Source organism: Coregonus clupeaformis, unplaced genomic scaffold (assembly GCF_020615455.1).
Source record: "Coregonus clupeaformis isolate EN_2021a unplaced genomic scaffold, ASM2061545v1 scaf3443, whole genome shotgun sequence".
Lineage (NCBI taxonomy): Eukaryota > Metazoa > Chordata > Actinopteri > Salmoniformes > Salmonidae > Coregonus > Coregonus clupeaformis.
This window is the reverse complement of record NW_025536897.1, coordinates 2,980-30,000: the sequence shown is the minus strand read 5'-3', so window position 1 is coordinate 30,000 and position 27,021 is coordinate 2,980. Positions and strand designations below refer to the sequence as shown.

The following is a 27,021-nucleotide window of genomic DNA, read 5'->3' as shown; positions in this document are numbered from 1 at the left end:
CAGTTTGACATGTCACTGATACTGACTGTGTTGGACAAGCTGACGTACTTCTTGTCTTTAATTGCGTTTTGCGTCAGTGTATCTCATGGCTGGTTGAAATGAGGCTAGATCATTCCTTTAATCTTAGTTTGGGCCTGAGAATGATGTGGTGTCAGCGTTTTCAATGGACTATTGCTTATTTCTGAGTTTAAACCATTATTTGGAGATGTTTTCCAGTGTGAGTTAATTAGGATGCTTTTATCCACAGACGTTGGATATCTAGCGCCTCTGTGTAAGTCTGTGTTGGGCGTCCATTTGATAGAAGAGCTGAAAGGGATTTATTTGTGTGATTTCTATCAGTATTATATGAAAATATATAGTATATTGTTTGTATCAACTCAGATTGGTAGACTTGTCTTGAGACAAACTATCTGCAGTTTGAGCTCTGTATACTATTAATACAATGGTGTTAATTACACAGAAGTAATTCATCCCTGAGATGAGTGTTTAAGTATTATCTGAGATCAGTTTTCTACTCATTGGCATTAAAGTAAAAGAATAAAGGGGTAACACTTTCTATGAAGTACAGTGTTATGACACTGACTATAAGTATCCATAGTAACTCTTAAGCGTTTATAAACATACTGTGTGATTCTTCCTTCTATGTACAGGTGTGACCGGAGACAGTGAGCCACGTGTGACAGATCAACACCATGTTACTACAGCGGATGCTGAAGCCGCAGCATGTGCTTGTGCTGGTGCTGTGTGTGTCAGCCAGCGAAGACTTTGACTGGACCAAGAGTGAACGCGGATCATTCTACTATGGCACTTTCCCAACTGGTAGGCGACTGTACAAGGAGAAATGCAGAAGTGACCGAAATCATGTTAAAAAAGGTCTATAACTAACAGCAAAACATATTTATACAACTAGAAATAAGATCTGCAGAATAAGAATTACAGAAATTAAGAGAGAGAGAGAGAGAGAGAGAGAGAGAGAGAGAGACATGTAATTTATTTTCTCACAGGAATGAAGAGTTGTTGCTAACCTCTTGTGACGAGTACTGAGTATACGAAGAGGCAGGACGCAGACGCAGGAATTAACAAGGTCAAGGTTTACTAAACAATAACAAAGAGAAATAACAAAGATAGAGTAAACGACACGAAGCTAAACAATCACACACAACATCTTCCAGAACAGTCCAGGGCTAAATAGGGGTGGTGATAAGATGATGAGGTGCAGGTGCGCTGGAGGTGATGAGGGTGCGTTGGGTTTCCATTCCGGTGTTGCCGAGGTGGTGCGCTCAGACCGGTGGCTCAGTAGACCGGCGAATCAGAGCGGCGGAGTGGAGCCACGGGAGGAGACGTGACAGTACCCCCCCGACGCGCGGCTCCAGCCTCTGGACGTCGCCGGCCAGGAGGACGACCCTGAGGACGAGGAGTGGGCCGGTCAGTGCGACAACGGTGGAAGTCCCGAATTAGGTTGGGGTCCAGAACGTCCCCAGCCGGAACCCAGCTCCTCTCCTTAGGACCATACCCCTCCCAGTCCACCAGGTAATGGAGCCGTCCCCCACGGAACCCGGAGTCCAGCAGGTCCCTCACCACATACGCTGGACTCCCGTCAGTGTCCAGGGGCGGAGGAGGCGTACCCCGGGGGACGGCATCCGCCAGAGGACCAGGAACCACCGGCCTGAGGAGAGACACATGAAAAGTGGGTGAGACACAGTAGTGAGGGGGAAGGAGCAGCTGGTATGATACCTAATTTATCCGCCGGAGGACCTTAAACGGCCCCACAAACCGGGGGCTCGGTTTCTTGCAGGGCAGGCGGAGAGGGAGGTTTTTTGTGGACAGCCAGATACGATCCCCAGGCTGGAATACAGGGGCCTCACTGTGGTGGCGGTCGGCTTCCCAGCTAACAAGGAACGTAACTGAGACATTTGTAACATTCCCCTTAAGTCTTCCAGAGGTACTGAATGTCATAGCCCGTTTCTAATAAGTATTTTAGAGGTTATAAATATCAGGTCGCTATACAGACATTTTTATTTTTTTATTTCACCTTTATTTAACCAGGTAAGCCAGTTGAGAACAGGTTCTCATTTACAACTGCGACCTGGCCAAGATAAAGCAAAGTAGTGCAATAAAAACAACACAGAGTTACATATGGGGTAAAGAAAAAAAAACATAAAGTCAGAAAATACAACAGAAAATATATATACAGTGTGTGCAAATGTAGCAAGTTATGGAGGTAAGGCAATAAATGGGCTATAGTGCAGAATAATTACAATAGTATTAACACTGGAATGCTAGATGTGCAAGAGATTATGTGCAAATAGAGATACATGGGAACATAATTTTTTTTTCCTTGGTAGTCCATGAAAGGTTCTGAATATCATGTTATTTTGGAGATATCCTAGGAACATTTCATAACGTTACATTTAGAGCTGTGGTTTGTCTTCATATAACGTTACAATCGGAATGATAGAAATACATTTTGGAACATCGTCTGTAAGTTTCACAATAACGTTATCATGACTTATGTGGGGACTAAAATAACTTTGTGGTCACGTCCTGGAACGTAATTTTGTTAGCTGGGTTGGTCCTTCTGCCGACGAATGGCCCACTGGAGATGGACATGGGCGCGTCCCAGACCTGTCCGGCCCTGTGGAACCACTCGTCAACAGCGGTCGCATCGATCTGGCTGGGTGTCCAAGGGGCCAGGGCCGGCTGGTACCCCAGGACGCACTGGAAGGGAGTGAGCCCCGTGGAGGAGTGAACGAGGGAGTTCTGGGCATATTCTGCCCAGGGAAGAAACCTTGCCCACTCACCCTGCCGGTCCTGATAGTGGCAATGAAGAAACCTCCCCAGCTCCTGGTTCATGAGCTCCACCTGCCCATTCGACTGAGGCCTATACCCAGAAGTGAGGCTGGCCGTGGCCCGATCTTCTCCAGGAAAGCCTTCCACACTCGGGAGGTGAATTGGGGGCCACGGTCCGAGACGATGTCCTCCGGAAGTCCATAATGCCGGAAGACCTGTTGGAACAGGACCTCAGCGACCTGGAGAGCAGAAGGAAGACCAGTTAGTGGCAAAAAACGGCATGATTTGGAGAACCAATCTACGACCACCAGGACTGTGGTGAAGCTGTCAGAACGTGGAAGGTCGGTGACAAAGTCTATGGACAGGTGTGACCAAGGTCGCTGAGGCACTGGGAGAGGAACTAGTTTGCCTGCCGGGGCGTTCGAGGTGTCTTCGTTTGGGCACATACGGAACAGGAGTTGACATAGCGGGAGACATCAGAAGCCAAGGTGGGCCACCAGTATTTTTGGGCTAGAGAATGTGCGTAATACTAGAGTGCCCTGCCGTAAGGGTAGTGTGCGCCCAGATCAGCAGGTGGTCACGGACACTGGTGGGTACATACACATGCCCCGCAGGGGCGTTGGCAGGCGCTGGGTCCTCCTGAGCCACCAGGCGGATGTCTTCGTCCACATCCCAAATGACAGGTGCAACGATGAGAGACGAGGGCAGGATAGGACCCCCAGATCCTTCCTTTCTCCGGTATGGTGCATCCTGGAGAGTGCGTCGGCCTTCACATTCTGGGATCCTGGGCGGTAGGACAGAATGAATTGGAAGCAAGTGAGAAATTGGGCCCACCTGGCTTGACGAGAGTTCATCCGTTTCACTGCCCGTATGTGCTCCAAATTCCGGTGGTCAGTAAGAATCCGGAATGGATGGACTGCGCCCTCCAGCCAGTGTCTCCATTCCTCCAGAGCGAGGACCACCACCAACAGCTCCCTGTACCAACTCCATAGTTCCTCTCTGCGGGGGTAAGCTTTTTAGAGAAAAAGGCACAGGGATACATTTTCTCTGGCTTACCATGCCGCTGGGAGAGGACCGCACCCACACCCTCCTCCGATGCGTCCACCTCCAGGATGAAAGGACGAGAAGGATCTGGGTGTTTTAGGATGGGCGCTGTGTTGAACCTCTCCTTCATCCTCTTGAAGGCAGCGTCAGCCTCAGGATTCCAGGGCAGCTTCTGAGGCCCACCCTTAAGGAGAGAGGTGAGCAGGGCGGCTATGGAGCTGAAGGACCTGATTAAATGCCGGTAGAAATTAACAAAGCCTAGGAAGCTCTGTAGGCCCTTGATGGTGGTGGGAACTGGCCATGAGCTGATGGCGTCCGTCTTCACTCCTTCCATGAACACCCCCTGAGGACTGATCCGGTATCCCAGGAAGGAGATGGCCTGTTGGTGGAATTTCTCCCCCTTCACCAACAGGCTGTGTTCCTGGAGGCGGAGTAGGACAGCTCGAACGTCCCTGACGTGCTCCTCGAATGTAACCGAGTAGATCAGGATATCGTCAATGTACACCACCACCTGTCTACTCAGCATGTCCCGGAACACGTCATTGACGAAGGACTGGAACACAAAAGGTGTGTTGGCGAGGCCGTAGGGCATGACGCAGTATTCATAGTGGCCTGAGGTAGTGCTGAATGCCGTCTTCCACTCGTCTCCTTCCCGGATTCGGATCAGGTTGTAGGCACTCCTCAGGTCCAACTTGGTAAAGTACCGGGCCCCTCGAAGCTGCTCGATGGCCGACGGAACCAGATTGGAGGGGGTACCGGTACTTGGTGGTGACTGCGTTCAGCCCCCTGTAGTCAATGCATGGTCTCAGTCCTCCGTCTTTTTTGGCCACGAAGAAGAAGCTGGCGGAGGCAGGAGAGGTAGAGCGTCTGATGAACCTCTGTTTCAGGGTCTCCGCCACATACTTCTCCATGGCCTCAGTCTCCGCCATGGAAAGGGGGTAAATGCGACTCTTCGGGGGGTGTTGTCCCTCCAGCAGGTCAATGGTGCAGTCCCAGGGCCTGTGAGGAGGGAGACACGTAGCCTTTAATGAAGAGAAGACATCAGAGAGATCTGCGTACTCATGTGGAATGTTGGGCTGGAGGGCGGACTCCGAGGAAGGTGGGGTAGGGAAGCGCCACTGCCTCCTCTCCTTCCCAGACTGCCGTGGCCCAATCCAGCGCCTTTCCTTGAAGGAGCGAAATCACCAGCGCTATCCTGGCTTGGTCAGATGGATATGCCCCAGGCTGACGCGCCAGATAAAGTGAAACCTGTAGCAGGAAGCCACTACATTTAGTAGTTTTACCGTCATAGCGCTCCGGTAGGGCGAGGGTTCCCGCAGAACTGGGTGATAGCACGGGAACAGGTGGATTTGGGGCACTCGCCGCACCCTGAGGTGGACCCGGAGCGCTGGGCAGATTTAGCAGAGTTTGGAGCACTTCCTGCATGGCGCCGTTCAACTGGGCAAGCTGCTGCTGGTGCTGGTCCAGGCACTGGGAAACTCCTGCTGCATCCATTTTCGTTTGGTGTGTGATTCTGTGACGAGTACTGAGTATACGAAGAGGCAGGACGCAGACGCAGGAATTAACAAGGCCAAGGTTTACTTAACAATGATAAAGAGAAATAACAAAGATAGAGTAAACGACACGAAGCTAAACAATCACACACAACATCTTCCAGAACAGTCCAGGGCTAAATAGGGGTGGTGATGAGATGATGAGGTGCAGGTGCGCTGGAGGTTGGGTTTCCATTCCGCTGTTGCCGAGGTGGTGCACTCAGACCGGTGGCTCAGTAGACCGGCGAATCAGAGCGCCGGAGGGGAGCCACAGGAGGAGACGTGACAACTCTATATCTCTCTGAAGGGTTTTCCTGGGGGGCTGGGGGCTCTGCGTACCAGACAGTTAACCTCTATATCTGACTGAAGGGTTTTGCTGGGGGGCTGGGGGCTCTGCTTACCAGACAGCTAACCTCTATATCTCTCTGAAGGGTTTTCCTGGGGGGCTGGGGGCTCTGCGTACCAGACAGAGGGAGCCTGGGACAAGGATGGCAAGGGGATGAGCATCTGGGACGTGTTCGCCCACAAGAAGGGAAAAATCTTCCTCAACGACACCGGAGACCACTCCTGCGAAGGATACTACAAATTCAAGGTGAATAGACTGCATAGACAGTAGACAGACTATCTGTATAGTAAAAAGTGGTTAAAAGTAGTGCACTGCAAAGGAAATAGGGTGCCATTTGATATTTGAACCATATGGCTCCGTCTCAATTGACACTTTGACATGACATTGTCAATATCTTCTAGGATGACATCACCTTGATGAAGGACATGAAGTTTAACCACTATCGTTTCTCCATCTCCTGGCCAAGGATCTTTCCCAACGGAATCAAAAGTAAATGCTTCATACTTCATAATCCAGATTCTCCACTGAACATACTTCATAGTCCAGATTATCCACTGAACATACTTCATAGTCCAGATTCTCCACTGAACATATTTCATAGTCCAGATTCTCCACTGAACATACTTCATAGTCCAGATTCTCCACTTTGTCCAGGACAAAGCTTCATAATGTTTTTCGTGAATGTTATACGTAATGGAAATGTCTTTTTTTCCTCTCCAGCTGACCACATCAATGAGAAGGGGATAAAATACTATGATGACCTGATCAACATGCTCCTGGACAATAACATCACACCAATAGTCACCCTGTACCACTGGGATCTGCCACAGGTGGGCACTGAATGACTGGGTACTGACTGACTGATTGGGTACTGATTGACTGACTGGGTACTGATTGACTGACTGGGTACTGACTGACTGGGTACTGACTAACTGGGTAGTGACTGAATGATTGGGTACTGATTGACTGACTGGGTACTCAATGACTGGGTAGTGACTGGGTACTGACTGACTGAATGGGTACTGACTGACTGGGTACTGACTGACTGGGTACTGACTGACTGACTGGGTACTGACTGACTGACTGGGTACTGACTGACTGACTGGGTACTGACTGACTGACTGGGTACTGACTGACTGACTGGGTACTGACTGACTGACTGGGTACTGACTGACTGGGTACTGACTGACTGACTGTGTACTGACTGTGTACTGACTGGGTACTGACTTGACTGGGTACTGACTGACTGACTGGGTACTGATTGACTGCCTGGGTACTGACTGACTGGGTACTGACTGATTTGGTACTGACTGACTGACTGCGTACTGACTGACTGACTGAGTACTGACTGACTGATTGAGTATTGATTAACTGGGTACTGACTGACTGGTTACTGACTGACTGATTGAGTATTGATTAACTGGGTACTGATTGACTGGGTACTTACTGACTGGGTACTGACTGACTGACTGGGTACTGATTGACTGACTGGGTAGTGACTGACTGGGTACTGACTGACTGGGTACTGACTGACTGGGTACTGACTTACTGATTGGGAACTGACTGACTGATTCGATACTAATTGACTGGGTACTGACTAACTGGGTACTGACTGATTAACTGGGTACCGATTGACTGGGTACTGACTGACTGGGTACTGACTGACTGACTGGGTACCGATTGACTGGGTACTGACTGACTGGGTACTGATTGACTGACTGGGTACTAACTAACTGGGTACTGACTGACTGACTAGGTACTGACTGACTGAGAACTGACTGACTGTGTGCTAACCAGTAGTGAATCGCTATTAGCTTGCTGAGCTAGCACATACAAAGCTACAGTTCAATGCAAAACATGACACATTTTTTGATCCATATATTTACAGAAATCAGATTTAAATAATGTTGTCAGTAATCTAACTCCATATAAATCCCATACGTATGTGGACCTGACTGTACAGCATTTGTATCAGTGGCTTCATTGAAAGAAGAGTGTGGAGGGATGTTTCCTGTTATGATGATCCCAGATGACAAGTCTACTACAACACATTCCCTATCCATGACATGGTGTGACCTATAGTAACCTTCCTTCCCTGTTACCACCCAGGTCTTGTGTGACCTATAGTAACCTTCCTTCCCTGTTACCACCCAGGTCTTGTGTGACCTATAGTAACCTTCCTTCCCTGTTACCACCCAGGTCTTGTGTGACCTATAGTAACCTTCCTTCCCTGTTACCACCCAGGTCTGGTGTGACCTATAGTAACCTTCCTTCCCTGTTACCACCCAGGTCTTGTGTGACCTATAGTAACCTTCCTTCCCTGTTACCACCCAGGTCTTGTGTGACCTATAGTAACCTTCCTTCCCTGTTACCACCCAGGTCTTGTGTGACCTATAGTAACCTTCCTTCCCTGTGACCACCCAGGTCTTAGAGGAGAAGTATGGTGGATGGCAGAACGTCAGCATGGTGAACTATTTCAACGACTTTGCCAACTTATGCTTTGAGAGGTTTGGTGACAGAGTCAAATACTGGATGACCTTCAACAACCCATGGGTAAGACAATACATTATCCATAACACATGATCCGTAATACATGATCCATAATACATTATCTGATGGACACACAGGCTGTGTGCCAAATGGCACCCTATTCCCTATATAGTGCACTAATGTTTACCAGGGCCCATAGGACTCTGATCAAAAGTAGTGCACTATATAGGGAATAGGGTGCCACTTGGGAGACACACAGTATATGAACCATCCTCCTCCAGAAGAGTACTGTAGGTTAGCTTAACCATGAACCAGAGCCAAATACATGTATCAAATACTTTCAAATAGGCTAAAGTATTTTAAAGTATTTGACACAATGTATTTTGACTCAGGACTTCCATAAACATTATATTTGATAAGTCTTAGTGTACAGTAATGCAGTGTACTGTATCTGTGTTTGTAGTTTAGTGCTGTGGAGGGCTATGAGACTGTGTTTGTAGTTTAGTGCTGTGGAGGGCTATGAGACTGTGTTTTGTAGTTTAGTGCTGTGGAGGGCTATGAGACTGTGTTTGTAGTTTAGCGCTGTGGAGGGCTATGAGACTGTGTTTGTAGTTTTGTGCTGTGGAGGGCTATGAGACTGTGTTTGTAGTTTAGTGCTGTGGAGGGCTATGAGACTGTGTTTGTAGTTTAGTGCTGTGGAGGGCTATGAGACTGTGTTTGTAGTTTAGCACTGTGGAGGGCTATGAGACTGTGTTTGTAGTCTAGCGCTGTGGAGGGCTATGAGACTGTGTTTGTAGTCTAGCGCTGTGGAGGGCTATGAGACTGTGTTTGTAGTCTAGCGCTGTGGAGGGCTATGAGACCGGAGAACATGCACCTGGACTGAAGCTGAGGGGCACTGGGGCCTACAAAGCTGCCCACCACATTATCAAGGTAATCACTAGTTGTTTATAAGATCATTATATTTCATATTGTCAGGAATCTAATTCCATTTATTGGCCTACTGTACTGTCTGTCACCTGATACAGAATAACATATTGTCTTCTTCTTCATTTGAACAGGCACATGCTAAGGTTTGGCACACTTATGACACTCAATGGCGAAGCAAACAGAAAGGCTTGGTTGGGATCTCGTTGTTGGCAGACTGGGGGGAGCCAGTGGACATCACCAACCAGAGAGACATCGAGGCAGCAGAGAGATATGTCCAGTTCTACATGGGCTGGTTCGCTACACCCATCTTCAATGGGGACTACCCTCAGGTCATGAAAGACTACATAGGCAAGTAATGTATTGTCACAGCTTGGTGTTCCATTTCCAGGAACAACCCACAGCGTTTAAATGAAGCTAGCCTGCTAGCCTGAGGCTAGTACTGTTCAGACCAAGCTAGTAGAAAATGTACCCAACTAGCCTGCTAGCCTGAGGCTAGTACTGTTCAGACCAGGCTAGTAGAAAATCTACCCAACTAGCTCGCTAACCTGAGGCTAGTAGTGTTCAGACCAGGCTAGTAGAAAATGTACCCAACTAGCCTGCTAGCCTGAGGCTAGTACTGTTCAGACCAGGCTAGTAGAAAATGTACCCAACTAGCCTGCTAGCCTGAGGCTAGGACTGTTCAGACCAGGCTAGTAGAAAATCGACCCAACTAGCCCGCCGGCTGTCTTTTGAAATATCGAATGGCACAGATTATAGACCCGGGATAGTAAAAATGGTGGTCTACACTCTGAAAGGGTTCTTCAGCTGTCGCCATAGGAGAACCCTTTTTGGTTCCAGGAAGAACTCTTTTGGGTTCCATGTAGAACCCTCTGTGGAAAGGGTTTTACATGGAACCCAAAAGGGTTCTTCAAAGGGTTCTCCTATGGGGACAGCCGAAGAACCATTTTAGGTTCTAGATAGCACCTTCTTTTTACTGAGTGTACTTGCCCGTGCCCAAAATCATTAAGTTCCATCCCTGCTTATATGTAACAGGACATAGAAACATATATGTGTCACTGTCACACCTGCTGCCTCTCTCTCCACAGACAAGACGAGTGCCCAGCAGGGTCTGGGAATCTCCCGTCTCCCTGTCTTCTCCTCCCAATGTTAGGGTTAAGGGTTTGAGGTCATAGTGTAAGCTGGTCTCTCTCTCTCTCTGGTCTCCAGGTAGGAAGAGTGCCCAGCAGGGTCTGGGAATCTCCCGTCTCCCAGTCTTCTCTTCCCAGGAGAAGAGTTACATCAAGGGCACCTGTGACTTCCTGGGTATTGGCCACTTCACCACGCGCTACATCACCCAGAAGAACTACCCGTCTGGCCGCGGGAACAGCTACTTCACCGACCGCGACCTGGTCGAGCTGGTGGACCCTCGCTGGCCCGACCCCGGCTCTGAGTGGCTCTACTCTGTCCCCTGGGGATTCAGACGCCTGCTCAACTTCGTCAAGGTATAACACACATGACTGTCCTACCAGCCAGACTTCAAATACTGTATGTTAACAACTTTCAACTACTTCCAGGTGGGTTTGGAGGTGTTCTTGATTCAGTGTGGAGTTTGCACTTTATTTGACTTATGCTCCCTGTCTCCCTGTCTCTTCCCCACCCTGTCTCCTGTCTCCTCCCCACCCTGTCTCCTCCCCACCCTGTCTCCCTGTCTCCTCCCCACCCTGTCTCCCTGTCTCCTCCCCCACCCTGTCTCCTCCCCATCCCTGTCTCCTCCCTACCCTGTCTCCCTGTCTCCTCCCCACCCTGTCTCCTCCCCACCCTGTCTCCTCCCACCCTGTCTCCCTGTCTCCTCCCCACCCTGTCTCCCTGTCTCTTCCCACCCTGTCTCCTCCCCACCCTGTCTCCCTGTCTCCTCCCCATCCTGTCTCCTCCCCACCCTGTCTCCCTGTCTCCTCCCCACCCTGTCTCCTCTCCACCCTGTCTCCTCCCCACCCTGTCTCCCTGTCTCCTCCCCATCCTGTCTCCTCCCCACCCTGTCTCCCTGTCTCCTCCCCACCCTGTCTCCTCTCCACCCTGTCTCCCTGTCTCCTCCCCACCCTGTCTCCTCCCCACCCTGTCTCCTCCCCACCCTGTCTCCCTGTCTCCTCCCCACCCTGTCTCCTCCCCACCCTGTCTCCTCCCCACCCTGTCTCCTCCCCACCCTGTCTCCTCCCCACCCTGTCTCCTCCCCACCCTGTCTCCTCTCCACCCTGTCTCCTCCCCACCCTGTCTCCCTGTCTCCTCCCACCCTGTCTCCTCCCCACCCTGTCTCCCTGTCTCCTCCCCACCCTGTCTCCTCCCCCACCCTGTCTCCTCCCCACCCTGTCTCCTCCCCACCCTGTCTCCTCCCCACCCTGTCTCCCTGTCTCCTCCCCACCCTGTCTCCTCCACACCCTGTCTCCCTGTCTCCTCCCCACCCTGTCTCCTCCCCACCCTGTCTCCTCCCCACCCTGTCTCCTCCCCACCCTGTCTCCTCCCCACCCTGTCTCCTGTCTCCCTCCCCACCCTGTCTCCTGTCTCTTCCCCACCCTGTCTCCTCCCCACCCTGTCTCCCTGTCTCCTCCCCACCCTGTCTCCTCTCCACCCTGTCTCCTCCCACCCTGTCTCCCTGTATCTTCCCCACCCTGTCTCCCTGTCTCCTCCCCATCCTGTCTCCTCCCCACCCTGTCTCCCTGTCTCCTCCCCACCCTGTCTCCTCTCCCACCCTGTCTCCTCCCCCACCCTGTCTCCCTGTCTCCTCCACACCCTGTCTCCTCCCCCACCCTGTCTCCCTGTCTCCTCCCCATCCTGTCTCCTCCCCACCCTGTCTCCCTGTCTCCTCCCCACCCTGTCTCCTCTCCCACCCTGTCTCCTCCCCACCCTGTCTCCTGTCTCCTCCCCACCCTGTCTCCTCCCCACCCTGTCTCCCTGTCTCCTCCCCACCCTGTCTCCTCTCCACCCTGTCTCCTCCCCACCCTGTCTCCTGTCTCCTCCCCACCCTGTCTCCTCCCACCCTGTCTCCTCCCCACCCTGTCTCCTCCCACCCTGTCTCCTCCCCCACCCTGTCTCCTCCCCACCCTGTCTCCTCCCCACCCTGTCTCCTCCCACCCTGTCTCCCTGTCTCCTCCCACCCTGTCTCCTCTCCACCCTGTCTCCTCCCCACCCTGTCTCCCTGTCTCCTCCCCACCCTGTCTCCTCCCCACCCTGTCTCCTCCCCACCCTGTCTCCTCTCCACCCTGTCTCCCTGTCTCCTCCCCATCCTGTCTCCTCCCCACCCTGTCTCCCTGTCTCCTCCCCACCCTGTCTCCTCCCCACCCTGTCTCTTCCCCACCCTGTCTCCTCTCCACCCTGTCTCCCTGTCTCCTCCCCACCCTGTCTCCTCCCACCCTGTCTCCTCCCCACCCTGTCTCCCTGTCTCCTCCCCATCCTGTCTCCTCCCCACCCTGTCTCCCTGTCTCCTCCCCACCCTGTCTCCTCCCCACCCTGTCTCCTCCCCACCCTGTCTCCCTGTCTCCTCCCCACCCTGTCTCCCTGTCTCTTCCCCACCCTGTCTCCTCCCCACCCTGTCTCCCTGTCTCCTCCCACCCTGTCTCCTCTCCACCCTGTCTCCTCCCCACCCTGTCTCCCTGTCTCCTCCCCACCCTGTCTCCTCTCCACCCTGTCTCCTCCCCACCCTGTCTCCCTGTCTCCTCCCCACCCTGTCTCCTCCCACCCTGTCTCCTGTCTCCTCCCCACCCTGTCTCCTCTCCCACCCTGTCTCCTCCCCACCCTGTCTCCTGTCTCCTCCCCACCCTGTCTCCTCCCCATCCTGTCTCCTCCCCTACCTGTCTCCCTGTCTCCTCCCCACCCTGTCTCCTCCCACCCTGTCTCCTCCCCACCCCTGTCTCCTCCCCATCCTGTCTCCTCCCCACCCTGTCTCCCTGTCTCCTCCCCACCCTGTCTCCTCTCCCACCCTGTCTCCTCCCCACCCTGTCTCCTGTATCTTCCCCACCCTGTCTCCTGTCTCCTCCCCACCCTGTCTCCTCCCCACCCTGTCTCCTGTCTCCTCCCCACCCTGTCTCCTCCCACCCTGTCTCCCCTGTCTCCTCCCCACCCTGTCTCCTCTCCCACCCTGTCTCCTCCCCACCCTGTCTCCCTGTCTCTTCCCCACCCTGTCTCCCTGTCTCCTCCCCCACCCTGTCTCCTCCCCCATCCTGTCTCCTCCCCTACCCTGTCTCCCTGTCTCCTCCCCACCCTGTCTCCTCCCCACCCTGTCTCCTCCCTCACCCTGTCTCCTCCCCATCCTGTCTCCTCCTACCCTGTCTCCCTGTCTCCTCCCCACCCTGTCTCCTGTCTCCTCCCCATCCTGTCTCCTCCCCACCCTGTCTCCCTGTCTCCTCCCACCCTGTCTCCTCCCCACCCTGTCTCCCTGTCTCCTCCCCCACCCTGTCTCCTCCCCACCCTGTCTCCTCCCCACCCTGTCTCCTCCCCACCCTGTCTCCCTGTCTCCTCCCCACCCTGTCTCCCTGTCTCTTCCCCACCCTGTCTCCCTGTCTCCTCCCCACCCTGTCTCCTCCCCACCCTGTCTCCTCCCCACCCTGTCTCCCTGTCTCCTCCCCACCCTGTCTCCCTGTCTCCTCCCCACCCTGTCTCCCCTCCCCACCCTGTCTCCTCCCCACCCTGTCTCCCTGTCTCCTCCCCACCCTGTCTCCCTGTCTCCTCCCCACCCTGTCTCCCTGTCTCCTCCCCACCCTGTCTCCTCCCCACCCTGTCTCCCTGTCTCCTCCCCACCCTGTCTCCTCCCCACCCTGTCTCCTCCCCTGTCTCCTGTCTCCTCCCCACCCTGTCTCCTCCCACCCTGTCTCCTCCCACCCTGTCTCCCTGTCTCCTCCCCCACCCTGTCTCCTCCCCACCCTGTCTCCTCCCCACCCTGTCTCCTGTCTCCTCCCCACCCTGTCTCCTCCCCACCCTGTCTCCTCCCCACCCTGTCTCCCTGTCTCCTCCCACCCTGTCTCCCTGTCTCCTCCCCACCCCTGTCTCCTGTCTCTTCCCCACCCTGTCTCCTCCCACCCTGTCTCCCTTTCTCCTCCCACCCTGTCTCCTCCTCACCCTGTCTCCTCCCCATCCTGTCTCCCTGTCTCTTCCCCACCCTGTCTCCTCCCCACCCTGTCTCCCTGTCTCCTCCCCACCCTGTCTCCTCCCCACCCTGTCTCCCTGTCTCTTCCCCACCCTGTCTCCTCCCCACCCTGTCTCCCTGTCTCCTCCCCACCCTGTCTCCTCCCCACCCTGTCTCCTCCCCACCCTGTCTCCTCCCCACCCTGTCTCCTGTCTCCTCCCCACCCTGTCTCCCTGTCTCCTCCCCACCCTGTCTCCTGTCACCTCCACCCTGTCTCCTCCCACCCTGTCTCCCTGTCTCCTCCCCACCCTGTCTCCCTGTCTCCTCCACACCCTGTCTCCTCCCCACCCTGTCTCCCTGTCTCCTCCCCACCCTGTCCCCCTGTCTCCTCCCCACCCTGTCTCCTGTCCCCTCCCCACCCTGTCTCCTCCCCACCCTGTCTCCCTGTCTCTTCCCCACCCTGTCTCCTCCCCACCCCTGTCTCCTGTCTCCTCCCACATTCTGTCTCCTCCCACCCTGTCTCCTGTCTCTTCCCCACCCTGTCTCCTCCCCACCCTGTCTCCCTGTCTCCTCCCCACCCTGTCTCCTCCCCACCCTGTCTCCCTGTCTCTTCCCTACCCTGTCTCCCTGTCTCCTCCCCACCCTGTCTCCTCCCCACCCTGTCTCCCTGTCTCTTCCCTACCCTGTCTCCCTGTCTCCTCCCCACCCTGTTTCTTCCCCACCCTGTCTCCTCCCCACCCTGTCTCCCTGTCACCTCCACACCCTGTCTCTTCCCCACCCTGTCTCCCTGTCTCCCTGTCTCCTCCCCACCCTGCCTCCCTGTCACCCTGTCCTCCTCCACACCCTGTCTCCTCCCCTCCCTGTCTCCCTGTCTCCTCCCTGCCTCCCTGTCACCCTGTCTCCTCCCCACCCTGCCTCCCTGTCACCCTGTCTCCCTGTCTCCTCCCCACCCTGCCTCCCTGTCACCCTGTCTCCTCCCCCACCCTGTCTCCTTTCTCCTCCCTCCCTGTCTCCCTGTCTCCTCCCCCACCCTGTCCCCTGTCTCCCTGTCTCCTCCCACCCTGTCTCCTGTCTCCTCCCCACCCTGTCTCCCTGTCTCCTCCCCACCCTGCCTCCCTGTCACCCTGTCTCCCTTTCTCCTCCCCTCCCTGTCTCCCTGTCTCCTCCCCTACCCTGTCTCCCTGTCTCCCTGTCTCCTCCCCACCCTGTCTCCCTTTCTCCTCCTCCTCTGTCTCCCTGTCTCCTCCCCTCCCTGTCACCCTGTCTCCCTGTCTCCTCCCCACCCTGCCTCCCTGTCACCCTGTCTCCCTGTCTCCTCCTCCCTGTCTCCTGTCTCCTCCCCACCCTGTCTCCCTGTCTCCTTCCCACCCTGTCACCCTGTCTCCCTGTCTCCTCCCCACCCTGTCTCCTTTCTCCTCCCCTCCCTGTCTCCCTGTCTCCTCCCCTCCCTGTCTCCCTGTCTCCCTGTCTCCTCCCCCACCCTGCCTCCCTGTCACCCTGTCTCCCTGTCTCCTCCCTCCCTGTCTCCCTGTCTCCTCCCACCCCTGTCTCCCTGTCTCCTCCCCACCCTGCCTCCCTGTCACCCTGTCTCCCTGTCTCCTCCCCACCCTGTCTCCTGTCTCCTCCCCACCCTGTCTCCCTGTCTCCTCCCCACCCTGTCTCCCTGTCTCCCTGTCTCCTCCCCTCCCTGTCTCCCCCCTGTCACCCTGTCTCCTGTCTCCTCCCACCCTGTCTTCCTGTCTCCCTGTCTCCTCCCCTCCCTGTCACCCTGTCACCCTGTCTCCCTGTCTCCTCCCCACCCTGTCTTCCTGTCTCCCTGTCTCCTCCCCACCCTGTCTTCCTGTCTCCTGTCTCCTCTCCTCCTGTCACCCTTCACCCTGTCTCCCTGTCTCCTCCCCTCCCTGTCACCCTGTCTCCCTGTCTCCTCCCCTCCCTGTCTCCCTGTCTCCTCCCCTCCCTGTCACCCTGTCTCCCTGTCTCCTCCCCACCCTGTCTCCCTGTCTCCTCCTCCCTGTCTCCTGTCTCCCTGTCTCCTCCCTCCCTGTCACCCTGTCTCCCTGTCTCCCTGTCTCCTCCCCACCCTGTCTCCCTGTCTCCTCCCCACCCTGTCTCCTGTCTCCCTGTCTCCCTGTCTCCTCCCCACCCTGTCTCCCTGTCTCCTCCCCACCCTGTCTCCCTGTCTCCTCCCCCACCCTGTCTTCCTGTCTCCCTGTCTCCTCCCCTCCCTGTCTCCCTGTCTCCCTGTCTCCCTGTCTCCTCCCCACCCTGTCTTCCTGTCTCCCTGTCTCCTCCCCACCCTGTCTCCCTGTCTCCTGTCTCCTCCCTCCCTGTCTCCTGTCACCCTGTCTCCCTGTCTCCTCCCTCCCTGTCACCCTGTCTCCCTGTCTCCTCCTCCCTGTCTCCCTGTCTCCTCCCCTCCCCTGTCACCCTGTCTCCCTGTCTCCCTGTCTCCTCCCCTCCCTGTCTCCCTGTCTCCTCCCTCCCTGTCACCCTGTCTCCCTGTCTCCCTGTCTCCTCCCCTCCCTGTCACCCTGTCTCCCTGTCTCCTCCCCTCCCTGTCTCCCTGTCTCCTCCCCCCTGTCACCCTGTCTCCTGTCTCCTGTCTCCTCCTCACCCTGTCCCCTGTCTCCCTGTCTCCTCCCCTCCTGTCTCCTGTCTCCTCCTCCCTGTCCCCTGTCTCCTTCTCCTCCCCCCTGTCTCCCTGTCTCCTCCCCTCCCTGTCTCCCTGTCTCCCTGTCTCCTCCCCTCCCTGTCTCCCTGTCTCCCTGTCTCCTCCCCACCCTGTCTCCCTGTCTCCCTGTCTCCTCCCCACCCTGTCTCTCTACTAGACCCAGTATGGGAACCCCATGATCTACGTGACAGAGAACGGGGTGTCAGAGAAGGTGCAGAGGTGCACAGACCTGTGTGATGATTGGAGGATGCAGTACTTCAAGGATTACATCAATGAGATGCTGAAGGGTGAGGAACCTATCTATCAGAGGAAATAACATCCTCTTAATATTACCTTGAAGAAAGGTTTAGTACACTGTAGAGAAAATAATAGAAGATTATAGAGGTTTAGTAAAACGTGAATTACTTGTTATGAATAAAAACTGTTTTAGTGAACTGGTATCATTTTAGGACAAAACAGGTGTTTTGAGTGTGTTGGAAGTTTCACTGTGTACTCTGTAGCCCCGTGTAGCTCAGTTGGTAGAGCATGGCGCTTGCAACGGCAGGGTTGTGGGTTTGATTCCCACGGGGGGCCAGTATGAAAAAAATAAAATGTATGCACTCACTAACTGTAAGTCGCTCTGGATAAGAGCGTCTGCTAAATGACTAAAATGTTTAAAACATTTTTTTAAATGTACTCTATTGATACTGAGCAAATTAATTCCTATAGCACCCTCTGTTGGTCTTTTCTCCACATGACAGCCGTTAAGGACGGAGTGAATGTGAAGGGCTACACAGCCTGGTCGCTGCTGGACAAGTTTGAGTGGGACGAAGGCTTCTCTGAGAGGTTTGGCCTGTTCTACGTGGACTTCCTCAACAAGAATAAACCACGTTACCCAAAAGCCTCTGTTCAGTACTACAAACGCATCATCAGCTCCAATGGATTCCCCAACCAGAGAGAGGTACAGTCTGTCAGTCACAGACGCCTGTACACACCTGATACAGGCCTATTCTATTTGGTTCAGAACTGTTTAAGTTTTCTTCTTAGTTTTCCTCTGTGCTGTTTTGTGACAGACCTTTTTTTTACGGGCTGTATTAATACATATTGATTGATTAGTTGGTTGATTGATTGGTTAGTTGGTTCATTTATTTTGATGGTCTCTCTACAGGTGGAGAGCTGGAAAAGGAAAGCCACAGAGACATGCTCCTCCAGTAACCAGCTGCTAGCTGCAGGTCAGTACAGTACAGTAGACTACACTACAACCCAACACCGCCAGAACCCAACACCGCCAGACCCCAACACCTCCAGAACCCAACACCGCCAGAATCCAACACCGCCAGAATCCAACACTGCCAGAACCCAACACCTCCAGAACCCAACACCGCCAGACCCCAACACCGCCACACCCCAACACAGCCAAACCCCAACACCGCCAGACTCCAACACCGCCAGACCCCAACACCTCCAGAACCCAACACCGCCAGAATCCAACACCGCCAGAACCCAACACCGCCAGAACCCAACACCGCCAGACCCCAACACCACCAGACCCCAACACCACCAGACCCCAACACCACCAGACCCCAACACCACCAGACCCCAACACCACCAGACCCCCAACACCACCAGACCCCAACACCACCAGACCCCAACACCACCGGACCCCAACACCATCAGACCCCAACACCACCAGACCCAACACCACTAGACCCCAACACCACTAGACCCCAACACCGCCAGACCCCAACACCACCAGACCCAACACCACTAGACCCCAACACCACCAGACCCCCAACACCACCAGACCCCAACACCACCAGACCCCAACACCACCAGACCCCAACACCACCAGACCCCAACATAGCCAGACCCCAACATAGCCAGACCCCAACACTAGCCAACCCCAACACCACCAGACCCCAACACCACCAGACCCCAACACCACCAGACCCCAACATAGCCAGACCCCAACACCACCAGACCCCAACACCACCAGACCCCAACACCACCAGACCCCAACATAGCCAGACCCCAACACCGCCAGACCCCAACACCACTAGACCCCAACACCACCAGACCCCACCACCAGCACCCAACACCATCAGGCCCCTGGGTCAGTACAGTACAATAGGCTACACCCCAACACCATCGGACCCCTGCCTAAAAGACATTATGGCAAAGACTTTCCAATACTTGAGCTGCGATTGACTTGATTTAGTAAGCCCCAGTACAACGGACTCAATAGAATAGTCCCAAAAACGGGAACTCCAGCCTAAATCAAGCACATACTTTCAACTTGAAATGTTGAACTATTTGAAAGTATTTTACATAGTGCATGTCACTCAGCTCCAACAACTTCAGCATGCAGGGACATTGGGCTGAATCTGGCTGCCAGGGCAAACAAAGGAACATTCTGACTCTAATTGGCACTTTTCAACAAATAGTTGAACTACAAATAGTTGAACTGCAAATAGTTGAACTACTACAAAAGTACATGGGAAGACATTCTCTAACAGGACTTTTCTTTGTTTGCCCCTCCAGCTAGAAGAAAGTCCCAGCAGGACAATAAGGAACAGGAAGGGATGCCAAAGGTTTGGCCAGTGCATGATGAAGTTTAGGTAGGCCTACTTAGGACTCAATTAGTTATTATTTTTGATTGACTGACTGGTGTGTAGCAGACCTGGGTGTGAAATACATTCACCAAATCATTTGCTAATCATTTAAAAAGTGTTGAATTTTGAGGTGTGGCTGATTTTAGCATGGGGTTTGCACTTATCGGACTATTCGCTATTTGCTGCTGAGTAAATGTCAGCTAGTAGTGCAGAGTGGTGTAGTCATCTATGTGTTATTATAAACATGTATTTAGCCACTTTAGCTTCTGTTTGCTCTTTAGGGTGTAGGCCGGGTTACTGTTAGGGCTTTATAAATACATTTAATTGATTTATTGTGTTCAAATGATTATTCCAGATCCGTTGACGAGCCACATGGAGATGGTAACAGAGATCGTGGTTCCTACAGTGTGTACTCTCTGTATTCTCCTGGCTGCGGTCTTCCTCATGTTCCTGCTGCGTGGACGCTTCTAGAACACTGCTGTCTTCCTCATGTTCCTGCTGCGTTGGACGCTTCTAGAACACTGCTGTCTTCCTCATGTTCCTGCTGCGTTGGACGCTTCTAGAACACTGCTGTCTTCCTCATGTTCCTGCTGCGTTGGACGCTTCTAGAACACTGCTGTCTTCCTCATGGTCCTGCTGCGTTGGACGCTTCTAGAACACTGCTGTCTTCCTCATGTTCCTGCTGCGTTGGACGCTTCTAGAACACTGCTGTCTTCCTCATGTTCCTGCTGCGTTGGACGCTTCTAGAACACTGCTGTCTTCCTCTTGTTCCTGCTGCGTGGACGCTTCTAGAACACTGCTGTCTTCCTCATGTTCCTGCTGCGTGGACGCTTCTAGAACACTGCTGTCTTCCTCATGTTCCTGTTGCGTGGACGCTTCTAGAACACTGCTGTCTTCCTCATGTTCCTGCTGCGTGGACGCTTCTAGAACACTGCTGTCTTCCTCATGTTCCTGCTGTGTGGACAATGATAGCGGTATTTTTTATAACACACAGTTCATCTATTTTATATACATTTTGCAACAGATACAAACCTGGACACCGGACACATTTTAAAATGGAACGATAGAGACTCCATGTTAATAGAGTGTTAATATACATTATTATCTGTATCTTGAAAATCTAATTAAATTGCAATAAATATTCTACAACCTGTTTGGAAACTGTTTGACTCCTTATAGGCTGCAGGTGTTGTAGAGAGAATTCAGGAGAAGATGAGGCTTCAGAATCTTATATAATAGTCTATACAGTATCAACATTATAGTGCATTTAGTCAAATATAGTCATATTTTCTATATGAAAGATGGGAGATGAAGACATCAAAGATAATTTCAATGAGCAGAGTTAAACATGACCCTCTAAATCTGGACTTATTGATAGTCAAATCAAATCAAGTCAAATTGTATTTGTCACATGCGCCTAATACAACAGGGGTAGACTTTACCGTGAAATGCTTACTGACGAGCCCTTTCCCAACGATGCAGAGAAACAATCTAAATAATAACACGAGAGGAATAAAAATACAGAAGAACGAAGCTTTTGTGAAGCTCTATACTGGGAGAGAATGACAATAATGAGGAATATTATCAATGATGTCGAGAGGATTCATTAAAAACATTTATTATTGGGAAGTGTGATGAATGTGGCTCTGTGAGGTGTGTGGTTTTGTTTGAAACCTTAGACTTTAACTCAGCGGGAAAACCTAGTCTTGCAGCGTAGGACACCCAGGGTTTGGCCCGTCGGTCATCAGTGGAAAAATAATATAATTTATGATACATGCAAGTGCCTTTGTATGTGTAAACCTGTAAACTGACAATCTATAGCTCTGGAATGAGTCTGCCAACATAACATTTATGAGGGGACAAAGTCTCAAAACCCTGGTTTCATAGGAAAACATTCATAGCGAAAGTTAGAAAAGAACGAGGCACGGAAAGCAAGAGCAAGTGGCACAATTCTGTCGGGTAGAATTGGTAGGCTTCTCTCAGGTATGTATGTGATCAATGATTTGACATTTACACAGTTACCGTAACTGTAGGCTGTTTCATGAGCCTTGTCCATTCTGGGTCAATGAAAAGTTGACCTCTTTAGCGTTTTAACTGCAGATCGATTTGCTTATCTAGAAGTTATTAATAGGTGTTTCTGTATCATGTCTCTTAGTAATGTTATAGTTTATAATAGGTGTGTCTGTATCATGTCTCTTAGTAATGTTATAGTTTATAATAGGTGTGTCTGTATCATGTCTCTTAGTAATGTTATAGTTTATAATAGGTGTTTCTGTATCATGTCTCTTAGTAATGTTATAGTTTATAATAGGTGTGTCTGTATCATGTCTCTTAGTAATGTTATAGTTTATAATAGGTGTGTCTGTATCATGTCTCTTAGTAATGTTATAGTTTATAATAGGTGTGTCTGTATCATGTCTCTTAGTAATGTTATAGTTTATAATAGGTGTGTCTGTATCATGTCTCTTAGTAATGTTATAGTTTATAATAGGTGTGTCTGTATCATGTCTCTTAAGTAATGTTATAGTTTATAATAGGTGTGTCTGTATCATGTCTCTTAGTAATGTTATAGTTTATAATAGGTGTTTCTGTATCATGTCTCTTAGTAATGTTATAGTTTATAATAGGTGTTTCTGTATCATGTCTCTTAGTAATGTTATAGTTTATAATAGGTGTTTCTGTATCATGTCTCTTAGTAATGTTATAGTTTATAATAGGTGTTTCTGTATCATGTCTCTTAGTAATGTTATAGTTTATAATAGGTGTTTCTGTATCATGTCTCTTAGTAATGTTATAGTTTATAATAGGTGTTTCTGTATCATGTCTCTTAGTAATGTTATAGTTTATAATATGTGTTTCTGTATCATGTCTCTTAGTAATGTTATAGTTTATAATAGGTGTTTCCGTATCATGTCTCTTAGTAATGTTATAGTTTATAATAGGTGTTTCTGTATCATGTCTCTTAGTAATGTTATAGTTTATAATAGGTGTTTCCGTATCATGTCTCTTAGTAATGTTATAGTTTATAATAGGTGTTTCTGTATCATGTCTCTTAGTAATGTTATAGTTTATAATAGGTGTGTCTGTATCATGTCTCTTAGTAATGTTATAGTTTATAATAGGTGTTTCTGTATCATGTCTCTTAGTAATGTTATAGTTTATAATAGGTGTTTCTGTATCATGTCCTGTCTCTTAGTAATGTTATAGTTTATAATAGGTGTTTCTGTATCATGTCTCTTAGTAATGTTATAGTTTATAATAGGTGTTTCTGTATCATGTCTCTTAGTAATGTTATAGTTTATAATAGGTGTTTCTGTAAAATGTCTCTTAGTAATGTTATAGTTTATAATAGGTGTTTCTGTATCATGTCCTGTCTCTTAGTAATGTTATAGTTTATAATAGGTGTTTCCGTATCATGTCTCTTAGTAATGTTATAGTTTATAATAGGTGTTTCTGTATCATGTCCTGTCTCTTAGTAATGTTATAGTTTATAATAGGTGTTTCTGTATCATGTCCTGTCTCTTAGTAATGTTATAGTTTATAATAGGTGTGTCTGTATCATGTCTCTTAGTAATGTTATAGTTTATAATAGGTGTTTCTGTATCATGTCTCTTAGTAATGTTATAGTTTATAATAGGTGTTTCTGTATCATGTCTTCTTAGTAATGTTATAGTTTATAGTAGGTGTTTCTGTATCATGTCTCTTAGTAATGTTATAGTTTATAATAGGTGTTTCTGTATCATGTCTCTTAGTAATGTTATAGTTTATAATAGGTGTTTCTGTATCATGTCATGTCTCTTAGTAATGTTATAGTTTATAATAGGTGTTTCTGTATCATGTCATGTCTCTTAGTAATGTTATAGTTTATAATAGGTGTTTCTGTATCATGTCTCTTAGTAATGTTATAGTTTATAATAGGTGTTTCTGTATCATGTCATGTCTCTTAGTAATGTTATAGTTTATAATAGGTGTTTCTGTATCATGTCATGTCTCTTAGTAATGTTATAGTTTATAATAGGTGTGTCTGTATCATGTCTCTTAGTAATGTTATAGTTTATAATAGGTGTTTCTGTATCATGTCGTCTCTTAGTAATGTTATAGTTTATAATAGGTGTTTCCGTATCATGTCTCTTAGTAATGTTATAGTTTATAATAGGTGTTTCTGTATCATGTCTCTTAGTAATGTTATAGTTTATAATAGGTGTTTCTGTATCATGTCTCTTAGTAATGTTATAGTTTATAATAGGTGTTTCTGTATCATGTATCTTAGTAATGTTATAGTTTATAATAGGTGTTTCCTATCATGTCTCTTAGTAATGTTATAGTTTATAATAGGTGTTGTCTGTATCATGTCTCTTAGTAATGTTATAGTTTATAATAGGTGTTTCTGTATCATGTCTCTTAGTAATGTTATAGTTTATAATAGGGTGTTTCTGTATCATGTCTCTTAGTAATGTTATAGTTTATAATAGGTGTTTCTGTATCATGTCTCTTAGTAATGTTATAGTTTATAATAGGTGTTTCTGTATCATGTCTCTTAGTAATGTTATAGTTTATAATAGGTGTTTCTGTATCATGTCTCTTAGTAATGTTATAGTTTATAATAGGTGTTTCTGTATCATGTCTCTTAGTAATGTTATAGTTTATAATAGGTGTGTCTGTATCATGTCTCTTAGTAATGTTCTAGTTTATAATAGGTGTTTCTGTATCATGTCTCTTAGTAATGTTATAGTTTATAATAGGTGTGTCTGTATCATGTCTCTTATAATGTTATAGTTTATAATAGGTGTTTCTGTATCATGTCTCTTAGTAATGTTATAGTTTATAATAGGTGTTTCTGTATCATGTCTCTTAGTAATGTTATAGTTTATAATAGGTGTTTCTGTATCATGTCTCTTAGTAATGTTATAGTTTATAATAGGTGTTTCCGTATCATGTCTCTTAGTAATGTTATAGTTTATAATGGTGTTTCTGTATCATGTCTCTTAGTAATGTTATAGTTTATAATAGGTGTTTCTATCTAGTAAGGTGTTTCTGTATCATGTCTCTTTAGTAATGTTATAGTTTATAATAGGTGTTTCTGTATCATGTCTCTTAGTAATGTTATAGTTTATAATAGGTGTTTCTGTATCATGTCAACCCCACCGTGTTCGCGAGTCTCCCCTTTCCATAGTAATGGGGTCCTAAAATTCAAAGTGGTCGTAAAATGTGTCAAAAAAATTACTAACAAATATCCTGAGCTTTCTTATACAGTTGAAGTCGGAAGTTTACATACACCTTAGTCAAATACATTTAAACTCAGTTTTTCACAATTCCTGACATTTAATCCTAGTAGATATTCCCTATCTTAGGTCAGTTAGGATCACCACTTTATTTTAAGAATGTGAAATGTCATAATAATAGTAGAGAATGATTTATTTCAGCTTTTATTTCTTTCATTACATTCCCAGTGGGTCAGACGTTTACATACACTCAATTAGTATTTGGTAGCATTGCCTTTAAATTGTTTAACTTGGGTCAAACGTTTCGGGTAGCCTTCCACAAGCTTCCCACAATAAGTTGGGTGAATTTTGGCCCATTCACTCCTGACAGAGCTGGTGTAACTGGAGTCAGGTTTGTAGGCCTCCTTGCTCGCACTACGCTTTTTCAGTTCTCCTCCTGTTTAAGAATGTTGTCTTCCTGTTGGAAGAATACGGCATGGAAAGCACAACTATTTGGTCAAGAGAAAGTGGTGCTGTTATTTTACTGCTGAAGTACAATTGGTCGGCTTCTCCCAGGTATGTACAGTCCATTCGAAAGTATTCAGACCCCTTGAATTTTTCCACATTTTGTTACGTTACAGCCTTATTCTAAAATGAATTTTAAAATATATATCCTCATCAATCTAGACACAATACCACATAATGACAAAGTGAAAACAGGTTTTTAGACATTTTTGCTAATTTATTAAAAATAAAAAACAGAAATACCTTATTTACATAAGTATTCAGACCCTTTGCTATGAGACTCGAAATTGAGCTCAGGTGCATCCTGTTTCCATTGATCATCCTTGAGATGTTTCTACAACTTGATTGGAGTCCACCTGTGGCAAATTCAATTGATTGGACATGATTTGGAAAGGCACACACCTGTCTATATAAGGTCCCACAGTTGACAGTGCATGTCAGAGCAAAAACCAAGCCATGAGGTCGAAGGAATTGTCCATAGAGCTCCGAGACAGGATTGTGTCGAGGCACAGATCTGGGGAAGGGTACCAAAAAATACTGCAGCATTGAAGGTCCCCCAAGAACACAGTGGCCTCCATCATTCTTAAATGGAAGAAGTTTGGAACCACCAAGACTCTTCTTAGAGCTGGTGCCCGGCCAAACTGAGCAATTGGGGAGAAGGGCCTTGGTCAGGGAGGTGACCAAGAACACGATGGTCACTCTGACAGAGCTCTAGAGTTCCTCTGTGGAGATGGGAGAACCTTCCAGAACCTGGAGAACCTTCCAACCATCTCTGCAGCACTCCATCAATTAGGCCTTTATGGTAGAGTGGCCAGACGGAAGCCACTCCTCAGTTAAAGGCACATGACAGCCTGCTTGGACACCAGTCTAATGTCCATTGCTCGTGTTTCTTGGCCCAAGCAAGTCTCTTCTTTTTATTGGTGTCCTTTAGTAGTGGTTTCTTTGCAGCAATTCGACCATGGAGGCCTGATTCACACAGTCTCCTCTGAACAGTTGATGTTGAGATGTGTCTGTTACTTGAACTCTGAAGCATTGAGCATTCTGAGGCTGGTAAGTCCAATGAACTTATCCTCTGCAGCAGAGGTAACTCTGGGTCTTCCATTCCTGTGGCGGTCCTCATGAGAGCCAGTTTCATCATAGCGCTTGATGGTTTTTGCGACTGCACTTGAAGAAACTTTCAAAGTTCTTGAAATGTTCCGTATTGACTGACCTTCATGTCTTAAAGTAATGATGGACTGTTGTTTCTCTTTGTTTATGTGAGCTGTTCTTGCCATAATATGGACTTGGTCTTTTACCAAATAGGGCCATCTTCTGTATACCTCTACCTTGTCACAACACAACTGATTGGCTCAAGCATTAAGAAGGAAAGAAATTCCACAAATTAACTTTTAAGAAGGCACACCTGTTAATTGAAATGCATTCCAGGTGACTACCTCATGAAGCTGGTTGAGAGAATGCCAAGAGTGTGCAAAGCTGTCATCAAGGCAAAGGGTGGCTATTTGAAGAATCTCAAATATAAAATATATTTTGATTTGTTTAAAATTTTTGGTTACTACATCATTCCAGTGTTATTTCATAGTTTTGATTTCTTCACTATTATTCTACAATGTAAAAAATAGTAAAAATAAAGAAAAACCCTTGAATGAGTAGGTGTGTCCAAACTTTTGACTGGTAGTGTATGTATGTCTGTATGTATGTATGTATGTATGTATGTATGTATGTATGTATGTATGTATATATATATAGTCATTTTATTATCAGAATATGTTTAGAAATATCAAATAGAGCCTAGCAAATAAGTTTGGAGGTTTA

At 49.0% G+C, this 27,021-nt stretch overlaps 1 protein-coding gene across 4 annotated transcripts in view; it reads left to right on the top strand.

The window, feature by feature from the left end:
- Positions 1-20,636, top strand: part of LOC123489944 (lactase-like protein) — a 20,996-nt gene extending 360 nt beyond the window's left edge. For 2 of the 4 annotated variants that reach the window (XM_045220254.1, XM_045220256.1), the window contains exons 2-13: positions 651-819; positions 5,798-5,958; positions 6,114-6,201; positions 6,433-6,542; positions 8,137-8,265; positions 9,037-9,132; positions 9,261-9,477; positions 10,336-10,610; positions 17,050-17,179; positions 17,633-17,832; positions 18,040-18,103; positions 19,839-20,636. In XM_045220254.1, the coding sequence (XP_045076189.1) occupies positions 693-819; positions 5,798-5,958; positions 6,114-6,201; positions 6,433-6,542; positions 8,137-8,265; positions 9,037-9,132; positions 9,261-9,477; positions 10,336-10,610; positions 17,050-17,179; positions 17,633-17,832; positions 18,040-18,103; positions 19,839-19,954 (1,713 nt within the window). In that variant the 5' untranslated portion in view covers positions 651-692 and the 3' untranslated portion in view covers positions 19,955-20,636. Of the gene's footprint in view, positions 272-650; positions 820-5,797; positions 5,959-6,113; positions 6,202-6,432; positions 6,543-8,136; positions 8,266-9,036; positions 9,133-9,260; positions 9,478-10,335; positions 10,611-17,049; positions 17,180-17,632; positions 17,833-18,039; positions 18,104-19,412; positions 19,490-19,838 lie in introns of all 4 variants that reach the window. The other 2 variants (XM_045220255.1, XM_045220257.1) reach the window with 2 other exon arrangements.
- The last annotated feature ends 6,385 nt before the right edge of the window (positions 20,637-27,021 follow it).